General features: G+C 39.5%; 1 protein-coding gene across 1 annotated transcript in view; it reads right to left on the reverse strand.

The window, feature by feature from the left end:
• Positions 1 to 7246, reverse strand: part of LOC138954664 (uncharacterized) — a 10917-nt gene extending 3671 nt beyond the window's left edge. Inside the window, exons 1-5 of the mRNA XM_070326448.1 lie at positions 6945 to 7246; positions 6410 to 6688; positions 5518 to 5655; positions 3720 to 4220; positions 3436 to 3491 (exon numbers count right to left, since the gene is read on the reverse strand). Of these exons, the coding sequence (XP_070182549.1) occupies positions 3436 to 3491; positions 3720 to 4220; positions 5518 to 5655; positions 6410 to 6688; positions 6945 to 7089 (1119 nt within the window). The 5' untranslated portion in view covers positions 7090 to 7246. The remainder of the gene's footprint in view (positions 1 to 3435; positions 3492 to 3719; positions 4221 to 5517; positions 5656 to 6409; positions 6689 to 6944) is intronic.
• Positions 7247 to 21230: the final 13984 nt, after the last annotated feature.

Genomic DNA, 21230 nt, shown 5'->3' on the forward strand with positions numbered 1-21230 from the left:
TGCTGGCCGATGTGAATGCGTGATGTATTGTGTAAAAAAAATTCCATCTCACACGGCATAAATAAATCCATGCGCCTTGAATATGTGCGCGATATAAATTGCATAATTATTATTTTTTTTAAATCCCTGCGCTTAGAACTGTACCCACGGAATACGCGCGATATAAGCCTCATATTGATTGAGAGAAGGACTACCAAACACAAAATAAAACTCTTCGCAAGAAAACAAGCTAGTTATCAGCATGAAACAAAAAGTGGTCCATATTAGGAGCCCTTCCTAATTAACTGTCTGTGTCTGCGTCGAAGATGTTACTGTGAATGTGTTTTTAAAAGACACTTATCAGGACGGCATTCAAACCACACGCACCAGACCGACTAAATGTAACAAACAAGTCGCGTAAGGCGAAAATACAACATTTAGTCAAGCTGTCGAACTCACAGAATGAAACTGAACGCAATGCAATTATTCAACAAGACCGTATACTCGTAGCATCGTCAGTCCACCGCTCATGGCAAAGGCAGTGAAATTGACAAGAAGAGCGGGATAGTAGTTGCACGCTTTTCTGTACCTCTCTTCGTTTTAACTTTCTGAGCGTGTTTTTAATCCAAACATGTCATATCTATATGTTTTTGGAATCAGGAACCGACAAGGAATGAGATGAAAGTGTTTTTAAATTGATTTCGAAAATTTAACTTTGATCATAATTTTAATTTTTTTAATTTTCAGAGCTTGTTTTTAATCCAAATACAACATATTTATATGTTTTCGGAGTCAAAAAATGATGAAGAATAAGATGAACGTAAATTTGAATCATTTTATAAAAAAAAAAGTTTTTTTACAATTTTCCGATTTTTAATGACCAAAGTCATGAATTAATTTTTAAGCCACCAAGCTGAAATGCAATACCAAAGTCCGGCCTTCGTCGAAGATTGCTTGGCCAAAATTTCAATCCATTTGATTGAAAAATGAGGGTGTGACAGTGCCGCCTCAACTTTTACAAAAAGCCGGATATGACGTCATCAAAGACATTTATCGAAAAAATGAAAAAAAACATCCGGGGATATCATACCCAGGAACTCTCATGTCAAATTTCATAAAGATCGGTATAGTAGTTTACTCTGAATCGCTCTACACACACACACACACATACACACACACAGACACAGACACAGACACACACACACACACACACACACACACACACACACACCACGACCCTCGTCTCGATTCCCCCTCTATGTTAAAACATTTAGTCAAAACTTGACTAAATGTAACAAGTCGCGTAAGGCGAAAATACAACATTTAGTCAAGTAGCTGTCGAACTCACAGAATGAAACTGAACGCAATGCAACACTCGTAGCATCGTCAGTCCACCGCGCACGGCAAAGGCAGTGAAATTGACAAGAAGAGCGGGGTAGTACTTGCGCTGAGAAGGATAGCACGCTTTTCTGTACCTCTCTTCGTTTTAACTTTCTGAGCGTGTTTTTAATCCAAACATATCATATCTATATGTTTTTGGAATCAGGAACCGACAAGGAATAAGATGAAGGTGTTTTTAAATTGATTAGGACAATTTAATTTTGATAATAATTTTTATATTTTTAATTTTCAGAGCTTGTTTTTAATCCAAATATAACATATTTATATGTTTTTGGAATCAGACAATGATAAACAATAAGATGAACGTAAATTTGGATCGTTTTATAATTTTTTTTTTTTTTTTTTACAATTTTCAGATTTTTAATGACTAAACTCACTCATTAGTTTTTAAGCCACCAAGCTGAAATGCAATACCAAACCCCGGCCTTCGTCGAAGATTACTTGACCAAAAGTTCAACCAATTTGGTTGAAAAATGAGAGCGTGACACTGAGTGCCGCCTCAACTTTCACGAAAAGCCGGATTTGACGTCATCAAAGACATTTATTGAAAAAATGAAAAAAACGTATGGGGATTTCATACCCAGGAACTCTCATGTCAAATTTCATAAAGATCGGTCCAGTAGTTTAGTCTGAATCGCTCTACACACACAGAGAGACAGACAGACACACACACACACACACACACGCACATACACCACGACCCTCGTCTCGATTCCCCCCTCTACGTTAAAACATTTAGTCAAAACTTGACTAAATGTAAAAAGGACATTATGTGTTGCATCCAAAAACTATGTGATTAAAACATTATCAGAAAAGGAAGGGCAATGAAAATCCTAAAATCTCCAACTCGAGTCACTTCCTGCAGATACATGGAGAGTAAAGTCCAGTCAATCAGCCACCCTCTCGGCCGGATGTTTTGGGGAGGGGGGGGGGGGGGGGGGAACTAGAACAAAGACCTCTTTGTGGTCAGTCGGCTTTCTCAGGGCCAGCAAAGCTCGCCTCAGCAACACATGTGAAAATGATTAACTCGCTCGGTACCGTAGGTTTGCTAAGGAATAGAGACGAACTCTTATCTGCTGGCTGGCCAAAAATTGTCAGTTTAAAATGACCTACTTTCTCTGTTCAACGCACGGGCTATTCGTACTGTATCTCCTCTTGTGCACTTACAAGGCTCTTATGGAGAAAATAAGAGATACCAAAAAAGGTGTGTGTGTGTGTGTGTGTGTGCGAGTGTGTGTGCCCATAGTGTGCGCGCGCGCGTGCATGTGTGTGTGTGTGTGTGTATGTATGTTTGTGTGTCCCAGTGTGTGCACAGTGTGTGCCTGTGCGTGTGCCTGTGTGTACCGTTTGTGTGTCATTATATGTCAGTTATAATGTGTGTGTGCAGTGACGGTGTGAATGTGTGTGTGACGGTGTGTGTGTGTGTGTGTGTGTGTGTGTATGGTGTATGCCGGTGCAATGTGTGTGTGTGTGTATGTATATAATTATATATATATATATATATATATATATATATATATATGTGTGTGTGTGTGTGTGTGTGTGTGTGTGTGTGTGTGTGTGTGTGTGTGTGTGACCGTGCTGAGAGAGAAAGAGAGAGAGAGGAAGCCGATACTCGTCTGATTCTGCAGACTCGCCGAGAGGCGGCCGGGGTTTGGCACCAGGCTGATGAAAACGCAGAATAATCCATCAAAACAACACTCTAACATCAAGTTTTAGAAACCAGAAAAACGTATCGTAACTCCATAGGTTTTGTGGTGTTTTGCGCACTGCTGAAACGCGTTTAACACGACGTGAATCGCCGTGCGTTAACGTAGCGAAAACGTCCAAAACACAGACACCAAAACTCGATGTTTTACCGTGTTTTGCACCCTGCTAAAATCCCAGGGATTTTATTGCGTTACGGCAGTTTTTCTAACTTGATGTGAATCGCACAGGTATAATGCCACAAAATTCAGTTGATTAACTTCATGTTTCATGTTATATGCCACGTTATAGTGCCAAAACGTGACTTTTCGCCCAGTGGGCAATGCAGAAACATTAATTCCATCTTACCTTATTAGTCTTCTTCTTTGTTGGATTCATGTCCACATTATAACCGCACATTGGACCTGAAATGTCAGAGGAAACGTATGATGAAACTTATTACTGCAACAACCGCTCTCATGTTCAAAGTTGGCCAACATGCCGTAGCAGAGTATTTAAAATTAAAGCTCGAAGTAGTGTTACATTTATTTGAAAAAAAGAAATAAATAAACACACAACTTTTACCAAAGCGGGGATTATCATATTCCCGACCATAAATGTATAGAATAACCGCAAAGAGCAACCAGCCTTACCCTTCTTCTTCCTATTCTTTTTCATGGCATCCTTTGGCTTGGATTTGGGTTTTCCGTCTTTTGCTTTGGTCTTTTTCATGACTGCAGCGTTCTCATCAGCAGGCTTAGTACTGCTTGCCTCAAGTCTCAACGTGTGTTTCTTTGGTTTCACTACAGCAGCATGCTCGTCGGCGGTTCCGGCTTGGTTTGTGTTCATTGCAGGAGGCTTTTGGGTTTTCTTGGTTGTGTTTACATCAGCATACTCTGCGCTACTTGGGTTGACATTTGAAATCATAGCTGAGGCGTTTCCCTTTGGCTTGTTCACAGCAGCATACTCATACCCAGTTCCATGTCGGTCGTTGCTAGCTGCTGACAACGTGCCAGGTTGTTCACATAGTGGTATGCTCTTGAGCGGGTGAGGATGCGAGCCTGATGCTGCTCTGCAAGAGTCCTCGTGAGATTCATCTGCTCCATTGGAATTGTTATGATCACTAGTCTGCATTCCATTGTCAGACTTGTCCGCTGAAAAAAAACACCTACTTTATAATTGCATTGAACACTATCAAAGCGTGCAGTCAATTTTTCGTTAGGATGGCTTGAGCTTAAAACCAGCACTATTGAGTACTTTCTTATATACTGCAAAATGAAAAATCGATGTCAACATAAGCTGGCCGGCAAATGTTTATATCATTGTCAATCCTGCAAAAAGTATATATAACAGCCGAATGCAGACGGGATTGAACCGAGGCTGACGTGACCTCATTTTTCTGAACGCATATGCATCCAATCACTCACTTGATTTCATGAATATTAACAGCTGAACACTTCTCACTCAGCAATGTCACTCCAGTTGAACATGCGTTTCAATTGTTCTCAGTTGTTTTTGTCAGGAGATTGGGACGGAATCAAAATCAACATCAGACATTTATAAAACATTGTAAAACTATATTTGCCATAGAATTAGTTACTGAATTGCATTTGATTCTTCCGAACTTTGATCATGCAGTTTTCAAGCGAGCTGAGCACAGCATGACATTCTAAAAAGGTGGGTGGTGCCTTGCAATTCTGTATCCCCAATCCTAAAAAAGAGATAATACGCTTTTCGGTATTTTAACATGGACGGAGTATTAATGCTAAAACAAAAATTGTCATTCCTAATAATGAATCACCCTGATATTTTGAATCACGATTATAGTGTTTTTGTATTTTGTTTTTTAGGGATAACCAAATGATCAGGGACTGACTGCCATAGCATTTAAATTAACGGACCCCTGATAGTTCAAGATGGTAATAAAAACAAACAATGATTGCATATTACTTTTGATTTCTCGCAGGAGGAGTATTATTACATGTGTAAGTCATTCGGCGTTATCTCAAAAGAACGTTTGAAAGGCAGCTAGGGCACTTTTAAGGTTGATGCATATTTTAATATGTGCTTAATATAGCATGGACGGGGTCGTCCCTTGTTAAATATAATTCATAATTAAGCTTGTTAAATATAATTCATAAGCTGCGTACTACAACTTTATGTCGGCCTTTCTGACTATACATGTCTGCGTATATGTCTCTTCAACCCTCTCCAGCTACACACTTTCTGTTTTGTTAGGTATTGCAAGGGTGTGGGGTTGGGGGGGGGGTGAGAAGGGAGAACGAGAGTAGAGGTGTGTGTATGTATATGTGTGTGTGTGTGTGTGTGTGTGCGTGTGTTTGTGTGTGTATGTGTGTGTGTGTATGTGTGCGTGTTTGTGTGTGTGTGTGTGCGTGTGTGTGTGTGTGTGAGTGTGTGTGTGGATTAGCAAATAAAATCATATTGTCTTACTCTGTGTACCCTTTCTCCTCCTCCTGACAATGAAAAAAACTATGATAGCAGCGACTACGACGCAAACAACAGCGACAACAATGCCTCCTGCGATGCTTGTTCCATTGTCTTCATCACTAGCAGACTGCTGGATTGGTGCTGAATAAATAACAGAAGAAAACATGAAGGAAAAAATGCATTACATGGAGCATTAAGGTCAGCCAGATCAACTAACAATGCCGAATAAATCTGAATCAACACACAATTTGAAACCAAAAAAGACAAGTTTTCTAGTGCGTGCCTTTGTATTATGATTGTTTTAAAAATACAAGTTTTGCAGCACGAGAAATACCGTGTCTATGATATTTTGGTGGGAAGCATATATATTTTAATAAGCGCATAAACCTATATTGTCCCATTCTTTATATATCGACTATAAACGCCATGCTAAATTATTGTTCAAGATGGTAATAAAAACAAACACAGTCACAAACAAACAATGACTGCATATTACTTTTGAATTCTTGCAGGAGGAGTATTATTACTTAATCCGACGTTTCGATGCACTAAAAAGCAATTCGTGTAGCTGTTTGGCATTTATTTCCAACTGAAGATTCCTTTTCTCATAAATGGTTTGATAACCACTTAAAAAACTGACCCGACAATTACATAATCTTCACATTCAAATGTCGACACAATTTAAAGGTGGACAACGGGACGTTTTGGACTCAGTTTTAAGGGTAGACGACAAACAGTGTTATTTCTCAGAATGATCGAAAACAATCATTTTAGTTTACATAATTCATACGGCATAAAAATGTCCGTTAAAGACAAAGGTTTAACACATTTTAAACTGTCGACAACTACCCTTTTCCCTTCAAAGAATATGGCTAAAAGAGAGAAGTATACTCACGACCGATGACAGCAGTGTAGTTATCACTAGTTTTGACCTCATTAGACCACATCACTTCACACGCGAATTTTGTAACATTATGGTCTGTTCGTGTCAGCTGGCGTGTCAAAGACATGGGTGAACTTCCAGTACTTAATTTAATGCGGTTAGTATCATTCTTCTTGACCCACTGCATTTGGCCTCCTGGTTCTCCTAGATCTGCTGAGCACGTGCAACTCACAATGCTGTTCTCTGGCACTGGCGTCGGGCTGCATGTGATGGAAGGGGTCGAAGGTCGTCCTGAAGCAAGAAAGATATGGCTCACCTCACGTTTTTGTTTGTTATTTTATTAGTTTGTATTTAAAATGACGTTTATTTCCTTGTTTATTTACCTTGTTTGTCTCTGTCTTTGTTATTATGGTTCAGAAATTCATATTTCAGAAAGATTGCAATGGCTGTTTGGATCAGTATTTAAAAACAGCAAATGTACATCCCCAACCCTCACCTTTCTCCTCCCTTAATCTTGTATAGATATTTTAACGATTTGACAACTCACGCAGTTCGATGGTGTTAGTGTAAACAACGTGGCTCCCTGGTCTCAACTTCACACTGTACGCAAAACTTCCGTTTTCGGTGGGAAGCGGAATAGACACGTTGCAGGTGGTTTTGTCATCAGAGGGCCTGTTAAAGGTCATTGCCATCCATTCACTCGTCGATGGGTCAGTGTTATTCTAAGAAAAATGGAACAGTTGTATGGAGTGCTTTCAGTGCCACATTTAAAACCTCTCACGCTTACCTTTACATTACATACACACAAAACAAACACAAACAAGAAAGAAACATAAAACTAACACACAATACAACAAGAAAGCAAGCAAACACGTACGTGTTGACAATAAACCCTCTTGCATTCGTGGTAACGGCCCAAAACCGCCCAGCCCACAATACACCTCTACCGTTCACAGCGCCCCACTAGTAGTGCTTGTAACTGTCCATGCCAGGTCTGACCTAGTTGACTCACCAAAACAAAGCGTGGTCAGTGGAAGCGAGTGGGTTTCCCAGGCACGATAGTCAAATTATGGTATGTCCAGAGTAAAATGTCCGTGTGGTAGTGAGATACCAAAAAATACCGCTGTTCTAAATCATTTACAACTTGATCGTGGTATAATGTCGACCTTCATTGCAGACGATTTGTTGTTGGATTAAACTGATATAGAACTGAAATAAATACTTGGTTGAATACATATTTATTAAATGAAAAAAAGATGGATGCCCGAATAGATGGTTGAGTTTGGAGGTATTTGCAGAGAATAATAATTGAGATTTGGCGAAGACAGTGATGCCTACCACGAGATACCGTTTAGCAGCTTGAACCGAACATGTCGGCCTCCCACAGGTGCATTCACTGCGACAGCCTCCATACAGGATGTGTGACTAAAACTTGCTTTACACGATGCCCCAAGCAACTGAAAAAAGTGTTTCGTGTTTTGCTTTGTTTTGACCATTTTTGTGTGGGAATCGCCAAACTGAAACTAGCAAACTAGTTGGAAAAATCTGACGGCAGGTATAAAATCTGTCACCAATGTATAGCAGCGCTTGGCGGAGGACACACACGGATCGCAACGCTTCGACAACTTAAGAATGTGTACGTGTAATTATTGGTTAACATTGACGAATAAAGACCTATATGGTATGATTAGTTTCTTGATTTTCAATGGACATTTACTGGCTTTGTGACAATTTTTGTTTCATTATCGTGACATGAAAACTCTCTGGATTACTTGGAAACACGACAGGTAGAACACTGCTTTTTAACATAGAGGGGGAATCGAGACGAGGGTCGTGGTGTATGTGTGTGTGTGTGTGTGTGTGTGTGTCAGTGTGTGTGTGTGTGTGTGTGTGTGTGTGTGTGTGTGTGTGTGTGTGTGTGTGTGTGTGTGTGTGTGTGTGTGTGTGTGCGCGCGCGTGTGTGTGTGTGTGTGTGTGTGTGTGTAGAACGATTCAGACTAAACTACTGGACCGATCTTTATGAAATTTGACATGAGAGTTTTTGGAAATGATATTCCCGGACGTTTGTTTCATTTTTTTGATAAATATCTTTGATGACGTCATATCCAACTTTTTGTTAAAGTTGAGGCGGCACTGTCACACCCTCATTTTTCAATCAAATTGATTCAAAGTTTGGCCAAGCAATTTTCGACGAAGGCCGGACTAGTTTGGTATTGCATTTCAGCTTGGTGGCTTAAAAATTATTAATGAGTTTGGTCATTAAAAATCGGAAACTTGTATTTAAATTGTTTTTTTTATTACATTTAGTCAAGTTTTGACTAAATGTTTTAACATAGAGGGGGAATCGAGACGAGGGTCGTGGTGTATGTGTGTGTGTGTGTGTGTGTGTGTGTGTGTGTGTGTGTGTGTGTGTGTGTGTGTGTGTGTGTATGTGTCTGTCTGTCTGTCTGTGCGTGTGTGTGTGTGTAGAGAGATTCAGACTAAACTACTGGACCGATCTTTATGAAATTTGGCATGAAAGTTCCTGGGTATGATATTCCCAGAGTTATTTTTCATTTTTTCGATAAATGTCTTTGATGACGTCACATCCGATTTTTTGTAAAAGTTGAGGCAGCACTGTCACACCCTCATTTTTTAATCAAATTGATTGAAATTTGTGTAAAGCAATCTTCGACAAAGGCCGGACTTAGGTATTGCATTTCAGCTTGGAGGCCTAAAAATTAATTGATGACTTTGGTCATTAAATATCTGAAAAATGTAATAAATTTAGTTTTATGTAAAACTATCCAAATTTACGTTCATCTTATTCTTCATGATTACCTGATTCTAAAAACATATAAATATGTTATATTCGGATTAAAAACAAGCTCTGAAAATTAAAAATATAAAAATTATGATCAACACTAATTTTCCGAAATCGATTTAAAAACAGTGTCATCTTATTCCTTGTCGGTTCCTGATTCCAAAAACATATAGATATGATATGTTTGGATTATAAACACGCTTACAAAGTTAAAACGAAGAGAGGTACAGAAAAGCGTGCTATGCAGCACAGCGAAACCACTACCGCGCTGAACAGGCTCGTCAGTTTCACTGCGTTTTGCACAAGCGGCGGACTACGGTCTTTGTGAAAAAAATGCTGTGCGTTCAGTTTCATTCTGTGAGTTCCACAGCTTGACTAAATGTAGTAATTTCGCCTTACGCGACTTGTTAAACGTTCCAACAACAATTCCAATAAAAATGTCCACCAAATACCCGTTTGACTTGGAATAAAGGCCGTGAAAGGTGAATGCTCGCCTAATAGGCTACTGAGCTTTACTGGCCGATGGGAATGCGTTATATATTGTGTGTACAAAATGTCTGTTTGTCTGTCTGTCTGTAAAAAATTCCATTTCAAACGGCAGAAATTAATATGTAAGCGCCAAGGGCTATATCTAGATTAGGCGCATAAAAATGATCACAATATTAATAATAATACATCTGACAGGAAGATGGTTGCAATGTTTTTGTCTATTTGTTTGTTTGTGTATATCTCTGATTGTTGTTATGTTTCGTTTGTTTTGTCCGTAAAATGTTGAAATTAAAACCGCAGACCTACCCACGGTTTTCTAGAAGCCCACTGACATCCATATCTACCACGCGAGGAGTTTCCCGGTGTCACACTGCAGTCAACACTGATGTCCCAAGGTACTTTTGATGTCACAACCCGAGTCTTGCACGTGCCAGAGGCTGGAACTGCAAGACAATTGTTGATCAACAGTATAGTATGCCTGCAAATTTCACAAGCACTGCAAATGCAACAGTAAAAGGGACAGATAACCATGGCGCTAACTTATGCAATGAAAATACAGATAATGCACTTTGTTGGTACACCTTTGTTGTTCCTCCTCTTGTATGGTTGTTTGCTTTCCCAGTCGTCACGAATCGCGCGGGATGTTGACGTAAGTTGATTTTGGCGATTTTGACTTTGTTTGTGCTTCGTACTAACTGAAGTAACTCATTCTCCGTTATGCGATACCCGGCAGTGGTGAAATCCACCCGTGCAGAAAATGTCATAAGTCCCACAGAGAAAATAGCATTACTCTATCAGATAATGTGTACTATACGGTCTCTGACTCTACTTGTCAGAGAAATTCACCACACAATGGCGCAAGTCGGGAGTAGGGAACTGGTGCAATACAAAAACAGATCCAAATGTGACTATCCGGGAATCGAGACGAGGGTGGTAATGTGTGTGTGTGTGTGTGTGTGTGTGTGTGTGTGTGTGTGTGTGTGTGTGTGTGTGTGTGTGTGTGAGTGTGTGTACATGTGTTTGTTTGTGTGTGTGTGTGTGTGTGTGTGTGTGTATGTGTGTGTATGTGTGTGTGTGTGTGTCCGTCTGTGTGTGTGAGTGTGTCTGTGTGTGTGTGTATGTGTGTGTACAATGCCACCAGCCTTTGAGCTAAATTAAGATTTGCATTGTTCATGGGTCAGTATTAAACCTAATGCAGCTTACTTACTCAACAATACCTTTTAAAATGGCCTAACTTTCCCCAAATGAAGTCTCACGGTTGGAAAACATCAAGAACATGGCGTGAGGCAAAAACGAAATTGGCGTATGTCCATTTCAGTTTGAAAAAAAATAGCATCATAACTTCCTCAGTTAAGCTTAATGAGAAGAATGTTCATTAATTTGATGGACACTGCATGTTTAAGCAATCCTTAATCTTTCGATCCGTACCAAGAACGAGTATTTACCGTACAGAATTTATTTTTAAAAATAATCTGTTTTTTTCTTTCTCTTCGAAAGTTGTTAAAATCAACTTCCACCAAAATTGCGTGTCGACGACGATGTACTCTGCTGTAATGCTACTCTTACACTGTGCCGAATTGTCCTTGCGAATAGAATTGTCCAATAATTCGCAATGATCGGGACATGGTCGCAAGACATTTGTAAATGTTCTTAATCATTCGCCACCATTTTTCTCTTGTTTTGAACATAGCAACATGCTCCTAATATTCGCAAGAAGTTTATATTCTTAACTCTTTTGCAACGTACTCGTAAGTATTCGCAAGAACATTCGTAATCATCGCAATGTATTCGTAACGTTTGCAAGGCATTTGCAACCATTCGTTATGCCTGTCTTACACTCTGCCGAATATCCTTGCGAATATGGATTCGTATGCATTCGCAATGATCGGTAGACATTCGCAAGCACTCGCAACCATTCGTAAGACATTCGCAAGGATTCGTAAGGCTTCGAATGATCACTATTTGTCCTGTCCATTCGTCCCTTGTTTTTGCCGAATACAACATGTTCATAAACACAATTCTTGCGAATGTCCTACGAATGGTTGCGAGTGCTTGCGAATGTGTACCGACCATTCCGAATGCCTTGCGAGCGCTACGAATACCTTTAGGATGATTACGAATGGCTTGCGACCATGTCCCGATCATTACGAATTATTGGCGAATTATATTCGCAAGGGACAATCGGCACAGTGTAAGATCAGTATTACGAACAATGCGAATTCCATAATCGCTTTATTCGTAAAATGTGTGCAAGCACTTGCAAGACCACTCGCAACGTTCGTAATACATCCGCAAGACATTCGTATATGGATTTTTATGCATTCGCAATGATCAGTAAGGCTTCGAATGTTCAATATGTTTTCCTGTCCATTCGTTTCTTTTTTTGCCGAATACAACATGTTCATATTCGCAAGGATATTATGCACAGTGTAAGACAGGCATACCATGACTATTTGGCTGTCAACGTTAATTCTTTTCATGATTAATAATTCAACTTGTTGTGATATTCTTAACAATGCAAAGTTCAAACAGTCAATGTGGGGAAACTCTTGATTGCGATACGAAAAACTCAACATGTACCGCCCCCCCCCCCCCCCCCCCAAAAAAAAAAAAAGAAAAAAAAAGGAAAAACAAAGGGGAAATCAAGAGAAAAAGTTAGGAGCATTGGAAGAAGATTAATCTATGATGTCTTTCCATACTCCAGCAAATGAGTAGGTGACAGGCCCCAAAAGTGACAGATTCACAGCAAGAGCGAATGTGAGTGTGAGGGTCTTTTTTATCTTACCATTTAACCTGACTAATTCAAGTAAAAAAAAATTCTAACGACATGTTAGCCCTTATCTATCGAGTGGAATGAAGGTACTTTGAGAAATGTAAGGCTATATAACAGTGAAAGGAGAGCAGTCATACGTTAACAGGCACCTCATGACAATTATTCAATCAAATAACGACTCTATAGATCAAACATAAGCGAGTAGCTTGGTGGTGTCCTGGTAAGGCACACACAAATAGAGCGAAAAAGAAACGTGACAAGATTTTGCGTCGCTCGGCAGTTGACGCAAGCACGTGTGGCAACAGTACCACTGGTTCATAAAGAAGGGTCATCAACTGGCTCATAAATGACGTTTGTATGACTGGCACACTTTTGATTATGGTGAGGTGCCAATCTTGACTTGATGTGAATATGAACATCTGTCGAGTTAGATCAAGTAATGGAGGCCAGAATAAATCTGTAAACGTACCCTACTGCCATTACATGGGGCACAGAAGTCGCACGCCGTATATACCAGATGGACCACATGAACAACATAAACGAATAATTCAATCACATGTAGCATTTCAAAACCAAGTAGCACTTTCATTCGTTCACGTAAATGGTAGACCATTCATTCTGAACGCATATATATCTTCTTGGTTCATATCGAAGTCAATCGTCAAGACAAACGCACAGTGGGAGGGGACTATCGTTACATGAAATGTATGTACTTAATTTGTGGGACACGTTTCGGTTGATTACACATTTTCTTTTGAAGAGTGTCCATTAAGTACATCATCATGTTTTCTGTGTTTAAATATCATGTCATGTTAACTGACAATGTGTTTTGTTTAATCTTTCGATCAGTACCAAAGTTTATCATTGACTGGGGACTTGGAACACGAACATCAAAGTGACATGTTTACGCTCAACGGCTGAATAAAAGATACAGATCTTCAATTATACCTAGGTATATAAGTATGCGTTCCAGTAATATAGGATCACATATTGCTCAACCCGTGTTGTAGCGGACGATCGTGTATGGAAGCCTGCTGTATTGGGAAACCACATGTAACGATAGTCCCCCAATTTCTGAATGAAATGTCCACAAAGGCAACAAAATCAACAGATCTGTGTTCAATTGCATCTTCATTATTAAAGTTTCTTCTCACAAAAACGCAAGAAAGTTTCTTCAGCTTACCATACGCACATTCACATAGTTTTCAAAAGGTATCGTAATTCATGCTGATCAGAAATCGCTTTGAAAAAGAGTCGTCCACTGTTCTCACTAATAGTGAAGAATTACCGAACTACGAACAGAGAGTTGTCATGTAATTCGTAGTAATGTTTTCATGAACAGAACTAAACAAAAGCTAAATATTACTTTTGAGTACATTCAGTAAGTTAAATTTACTATTTGCATGAATTCATTAGAATTAAGAAAACACACACACATAAGATGATGAAACATAATGCCTTTTTTTTTTTTTTTTTTTTTTTTTACCAAGTACATCATTGTGGGGCTTTTAATCAATAACATGCATCCGTCTACAATTTATCATCATTCATCCATCAACATTTATAATAGATATGTTTGGCAAGTATACACAACACGTTGACCTTTACATGACCTTGAACCTCAGGGTCAAGGTCAAATAACTAAACCTAGCAATGACATCATACACTAAGAACTGCTTTACACATTTTTCCTACCAAAATACATGTGACCTTGACCCACCCAAGGTCAAGGTCATCCAAGGTCATGCAACACAAAGCTGTTAATTCAAGACATAGGAAGTACAATGGTGCTTATTGGCTCTTTCTACCATGAGATATGGTCACTTTTAGTGGTTCACTACCTTATTTTGGTCACATTTCATAAGGGTCAAAGTGACCTTGACCTTGATCATATGTGACTAAATGTGTCTCATGATGAAAGCATAACATGTGCCCCACATAATTTTTAAGTTTGAAACAGTTATCTTCCATAGTTCAGGGTCAAGGTCACTTCAAAATATGTATACAATCCAACTTTGAAGAGCTCCTGTGACCTTGACCTTGAAGCAAGGTAAACCAAACTGGTATCAAAAGATGGGGCTTACTTTGCCCTATATATCATATATAGGTGAGATATTCAATCTCAAAAACTTCAGAGAAAATGGGAAAAATGGGAAAAATAGCTGTTTTTTAGGCAACATTTATGGCCCCTGCGACCTTGACCTTGAAGCAAGGTCAAGATGCTATGTATGTTTTTTGGGGCCTTGTCATCATACACCATCTTGCCAAATTTGGTACTGATAGACTGAATAGTGTCCAAGAAATATCCAACGTTAAAGTTTTCCGGACGGACGTCCGGACGGACGGACGGACGGGGGGGACGGACGGACGGACGACTCGGGTGAGTACATAGACTCACTTTTGCTTCGCATGTGAGTCAAAAAAGGGTATTTTCTGAAATGTTTAATTATAGACCAAAACAAAACATTCACGAGTATGTTGTTGACCTGATGGTCTTTATGGTAGACAGCAAGAGTTGCATGTTCAAGAAGTTTAAGCAGTACATTTGAAAGAGCAAGGTAATTTAAGGTGGTATAATTTTAATGGTAGGTTCCACTGTGAGGCGACATGGAGGGTATCTTTGACGGACTCATTCAACATTCATACCCATGCACATCACCTCAAACACATAAGCTTTGTTCTTGAGTCAAATTTATTGGCTTCATAAATATTGTGAATTTTTGTCCGTTTGCAGATTGGCTTATCTATGAATTTTTTCGAAAATATCTTGCGATCTACGTACGCATAATGTAACACGTGAAGAAGAACATAAAAAGTTCGTCAAAAGGAATCTAATTTGCATTTCAACCCATTTGCCTTCCTTATTGTTATTTTTTTCTTCATAAAGACTACTTGAAATAAACAAAATGTTTAACCATTTCAAGGCCTCTGAACACGTTTAAAAAAATGCAGGTCTTTGCTCACTATATCAGATCTGCCAAGGCTCAGTTTACACAGGTAAAATCATCTGTCGACTTGAACACATACCAATAATCAACAGCCTCACTGCTTCTTGGAGCTGGATTTTGTGTGTGGAATGAATTAGACTTATGGCGTTTTAGAATATAATTCATAGAAGATGTACATTCGTGCAGAAAGGCTTTAATTTAATAATTAGGTCTTCGTGATGTTCTCTTAACATAACTAACATGTGTTCCCTTTGCCGGGCCAATGAACCAGTTTTGTGAATATGCAGGTTAAACTCGTGCTTTTTCTGTGTTATCAGTGTATTTCTCATCCGGGCATGGATGCCTCCTCCTAAATGGACAGCCCTTCCCGTGTGTAAACGATTGGGTTCAAAATCTCAAATCTTACCAGGCTTTTACATGGGATATGGCCATCCTTCCGTTTTGAAAAATACCAGAACTGAACACTCTGTATGGGTACTCTCTTTGCGAATGTAGAATTTTATGAATTAATTTCTTAAACGCCACACGTGTAAAACATTCCCTAAAAAATCCAGCTCCAAAAACCAGTCAGGATGTTTATTCCTGGTATATGTTCAAGTCAAGAGATTTTTTTTCTATGTAAAAGTCTTCGCAGATCTGTGTAGTGAGCAATCCTGTTTTGAAAAAGGACGTGCCTTTAAGCCTGTATAGACGGTTTGATTGTTGAGATACCTGGTGGCAATGACCGCACGGGTGGCAAGAGGTAGTAATGCACAGATGACAACAAACCGACCTGCATTTAAAAAAAAGTTAGGAGGCCTTGATAGGGGGAAACATTTTGTTAATTTCCAGAATCTTTATGAAGAAATAATGAACGAGAAGAAAGTCTGGTCTTGAAGTAAATGCAAATTAAACTATGTATACTTTTGACAAACTTTTCTGTTCTTATTCACATGTTAAAATGTGTGCAGAGATCGTTAGTTACTTCCCAAAAACCATGTTTCAGGCAACAGGCAAACGGACAATACTGGACACAAGCTATGCTGACCGGCTCATGGACTGACTACCTGATGCTGGAGTACACCAACAGTGGAAAAAGTCTGGAACAAAATGTTGCAGAATGTGAACCATGTACCGGACCACGTGACAACTCAGTATCATCTTCACACCATGCAGGAATCTGTTCAACCAAAGATACTAGTTCAACACAGTCACACGATTTGTAAAAGTATATTTCAGCCTTCTGTAGCTCAGGGAGTTTGAACCCCACTCTTCATCCGTTTGGAAAAGTATCTCTGATTGTTTTGACTGCACAGGTTGGTAATGGTACTCTGATGCTTCTGCCGAGAAACCCCACTCGCTAGCGCACCAGCTGCCTGTTATGGGTAAGCGAGGTGCCTGTATTTCCTGCAAAGCAAGACAGAATAAAACAGCAGCTTATAGTGTGAGCTTTTAAGACATTCGTACCAGAGAAAACGTGTACGTGTTTGTTTGGAGAGGGTGGATAGAATCATTAGACACGCTGTGTCTATATGACGTAGAGCAGGTTTTCAAATTCATGCTGAAGCACTGTGATCGCTATTCTTTCTGGCATATCTTACCTTGATTTCAGATAGACTGGGAACCGAAATGAGGATGTCTACATGAATAAACTATGCTGATATGTATGCGTTTAGAAATAAAGAATAGTTTTAATGATTATGATATATAATGTGGTTTTTTTTTAACCCAATGTAATATTTTCGTATTTGATTTTGAAAACAAATTGTACACTCTGTTGTCAATTTTACTTTCAGATAAATAAATCTATCATAATGGAAATCATCTGTTTGTGTTGTGTTACTTACCCATTTTGATCAATGTTGAGTCGTCCATATTCCTGTGTGTACGCATAGTATGCAGTTTGAAGGTAGTAGATGTCCGAGCAAACATAGGAGGATGTGCTGTTAGGCTGTCTATCTCCTCATCCAGGTTTTCCAGATATTTGAATTTCGTTCCCTCTTGGAGTTTCTGCACTGACACCTGATAAGCAAAATACACGTATCACTCTGTGATCATGGCAAAATCTGTATGCCCCATTCAAATAAAACCTTGAGATTCTAAGGTATACACAGAAATTGCAGTGGATCACAAAAACAACACGAACAGTAGTACATCTATATTATAATACGCGTGGCCTTTTTCGCCGTGTGGACGTATCTCCTACCAAACCCCGCCGGTTTGGACCCTGTCCCTCGGTTTTCCCGTAGGAACGGATCGCGATGAAGACGATAGGCTGGGTTAGATTGACGACTTCGAAAGCGAAATGGCTTTTTGAGGCCTTTTTAACGTGAAATGTCGTAGCAGACAGAATATCCCAGCTATCCCATTGGCCGAAAGCGAACGGTTTGACTAAACACTACGCGACCGCACCTCAGACGAACCTAGCTGTGTGTTTTATTTCTCTACCCCAGACGAACCTAAAATAATAAGAAGATAGATAGATCTGTTTATCTGTTTAACCAATCACAATGGAACTCCAAAATATTCCATAGATTTGTTTACTTAATTTTTAAAAGATAAGTTCGAAACATTATCATCTGATAAGTCGCCGTATAACCTTATAGGTTCCAGCGACTAAATATTTTCCCCCGGTGCAACCATAGACATGTACGTCATCATGATCTCCCCTTAATTTGACCGTTATTTTGGCTGTCTTAGTGAAATGGTAAGATATATCTCTATGTTTTTTACATGTAAGTGTTCGGAAAAAATACAGTTATAGCAGTTATGTACAAAAATAAGCAGCATATGCTCTTTTCGCCAAAGTAAAGTCCTTTTTGGCTCACGTAAGTGTAGCCTATGCGATGATAAACTTTGTCTGTCTGTGCGTGCGTGCGTGCGTGCGTGCGTGCGTATGTGCGTGCGTGTGTGTGTGTGTGTGTGTGTGTGTGTGTGTGTGTGTGTGTGTGATAGAAACTTTAACATTTCCGAGTCTATGGATAAAGCTCGCATAAGAAGATTACGTCTCGGTCAAAAGTGTTTGACGTGTGTGATAGAAACTATTTGAAGACGTCACATTATGACGTAAGAGGGTTAGACGTCACGCAAAGGAATTACTGAAAGTCTCGGTCATTGTTATTGTGAGCGGGCCGAGACTAGTTGGCAGATCCAGGGTCTCGCTTTCTTGCACAGTTTCACCTATGCTTACTGTGTGTGTGTGTGTGTGTGTGTGTGTGTGACGGAGTGATTGAGTTTGTGTTACTGTTTGTCGATTTCTTACGTGAGCCTTGAAGGCTTCGCCTCTTGTTTCTTTTGGTTTCTTATATGTGTCACTGTGACAGCACACTGCAAGCTTTTAGGCGAATAGCAAGTGAGTGGTATATATATATCATCAATTTTACAGTAGGTATCGGTGTTAATTACTTGCCATGTTCATGTTCAATATACGTTTACCATATGTGTCATTGTGTATTGCTTGATGCCATGTATGTGTGTGTACATGACTTTAAATAAGCATGGATGTGTGCACTCGATTGTGTGTGTGTGAACTATGTATATATTTTCTGTTGTCAATTACATATGTTATACTATGCGTTTGAATCATTATGTATTTTAGACGTCATACTTTTTTTTCGTATCTTCAAGCATTGTCTCAGGAATAAACATTCACATTCAACCCATTTTTTCACAACCTTTTCAGAGTCAGTAGTTGCGGGTAAAATCTGATCCCTGTTTTGAATTGTGTGGAATCATTTTGCGACATGCACATTTTTGTGCACATTTATGTCCCTCACTTATGTCAATGTAGCCGCTAATTTGTTTAAGTCCAGTCAATCGTACAAACATTTAATTGTGTGTGACTCACGCTGTCGGGTACTGCGACGAGATTTCTTTCCCAATTATAATTTATATGATTGGTGTTATATATTCTTGTACACATCATTTTAACTAGCATTTATCATCTTGGTTGAAGCGTGACAAAATGATTTTGTCACATTGATTGAATTCTCAGACTGTCCACATTGACTGAAATCTCAGAAAAGGGCACAATTTAACGCTGTTTTATTGTTTCCCAATTACCAAACCCGGCCGATTTGGCTCCTGTCCTTTCGGTTCCCCGTAACAACGGATCGCGCTGAACACGATGCGGCTAGGTTAGATTAGCGAGTTCGAAAGCGAAATGGCTTTTTGAGGCTTTTCTGTTTGAAATTTTGTAACAGACGAACCTAGCCGAGCCGAGCTATCCCATTGGCCGAAAGCGAACGTTGCCATGGCACAAAGGGGACGTCACTCTCCTCCTCAGCTTTGAATCGCTCAAGGGGACATCACTCGGGGCCTTCCTGCAACAATTTGCAACATTTTGTAACCTAGCCGGAGCTTATCCCATTGGCCGAAAGCGAATTGGCTCGCCGTTGCCATTTGAATCTGCTCAAGGTGACATCACTCTTCTCCCCAGCTGTCTATCTGCTCGGTGTTGCATCGACTGCTGCATACAAAAGTTCTGCCGACTGGCTCTACACTCGAGGTAAATCTCATTTATCAGTCTGTAAAACTTTCTTAAAGTGTTCCAAAACCTTCTCATTTATCAGACTGTCTGTAAAACTTCTGGATTCTGCCACAGGGTTAACATTATATGAATTTATTATAGAGAAGAGATAGGGATTCACCACGTGTCTCTCCCCCGCCATTTTGCCTTGCCACACCACGTCCGCTCAACTGCAGAATTTTCGCTCTTTCACGCTGCATTCTTACATTCTTTCGTTGTTGTTGTTGTTTGTTTTAAATCCCATTTATTGATTCTGCCATGATATAAATTTATACTACATGGATTGAGATTCACCACGTGTCTCTCCCCCGCCATTTTGACTCGGATTTTGCCTTCCACGCCACTGCCGCTCAACTTCAGAATTTTCGCTCTGTCAACGCTGCATTCTTTTGTTGTTTTTCTCGACAGATAAATCCCATTTATTAGTTTTTCTTATTGTGTTCCAAAACCTTGCTGGATTCTGCCACGTGTCTCTTCCCCGCAATTTTGATTTTCAGATATTCCATTTTGTATCTTTACGGTTTGCCTTTAGATCCTTATGCTTCCAATTTTCAAAGCACTGCAAGGCTGGGCAAGAGATGTGGTGCTCAACAAACTGCATTCTTTCGTTGTTGTTTTTCTCGACAGATATTAGTTTTTCTTAAAGTGTTCCAAGACCTTGCTGGATTCTGCCACGTGTCTCTTCCCCGCCATTTTGATTTTCAGATATTCCATTTTGTATCTTTACGATGGCGTTTGCTTTTAATGCTTCCAACTTTCAAAGCACTGCAAGGCTGGGCAAGAGATGTGGTCCTCAACCAACTGCATTCTTTCGTTGTTGTTTTTCTCGACAGTTTTTGTCTTAAAGTGTTCCAAAACCTTGCTGGATTCTGCCACATGTCTCTCTCCCGCCATTTTGATTTTCAGATTTGAATTCCATTTTGTATCTTTACGATGGCGTTTGCCTTTAATACTTCCAACTTTTAAAGCGCTGCAAGGCTGGGCAAGAGATATCATGGTGCTGAACAAACTGAAATTTGTTTTATTAAGTTCACACACACTTTTAATTTTGTCTTGGAACATCGTTTGTACATGTACAGCATTTTTTGTTGTTGTTGTAGGTGACAACAATCAGATCACTGGAAGAATTTCGTATCTTTACGATAGCTTTTACCTTCAATGCTTTCGATTTTCAGATATTCCATTTTGTATCTTTAGATCCTGTTCCTAATGCTTCCAATTTTCAAAGCACTGCAAGGCTGGGCAAGAGATGTGGTGCTCAACAAACTGCATTCTTTCGTTGTTGTTTTTCTCGACAGATATGAGTTTTTCTT

This window comes from Littorina saxatilis, unplaced genomic scaffold, assembly GCF_037325665.1.
Source record: "Littorina saxatilis isolate snail1 unplaced genomic scaffold, US_GU_Lsax_2.0 scaffold_124, whole genome shotgun sequence".
In the NCBI taxonomy this organism is placed as follows: Eukaryota; Metazoa; Mollusca; class Gastropoda; order Littorinimorpha; family Littorinidae; genus Littorina; species Littorina saxatilis.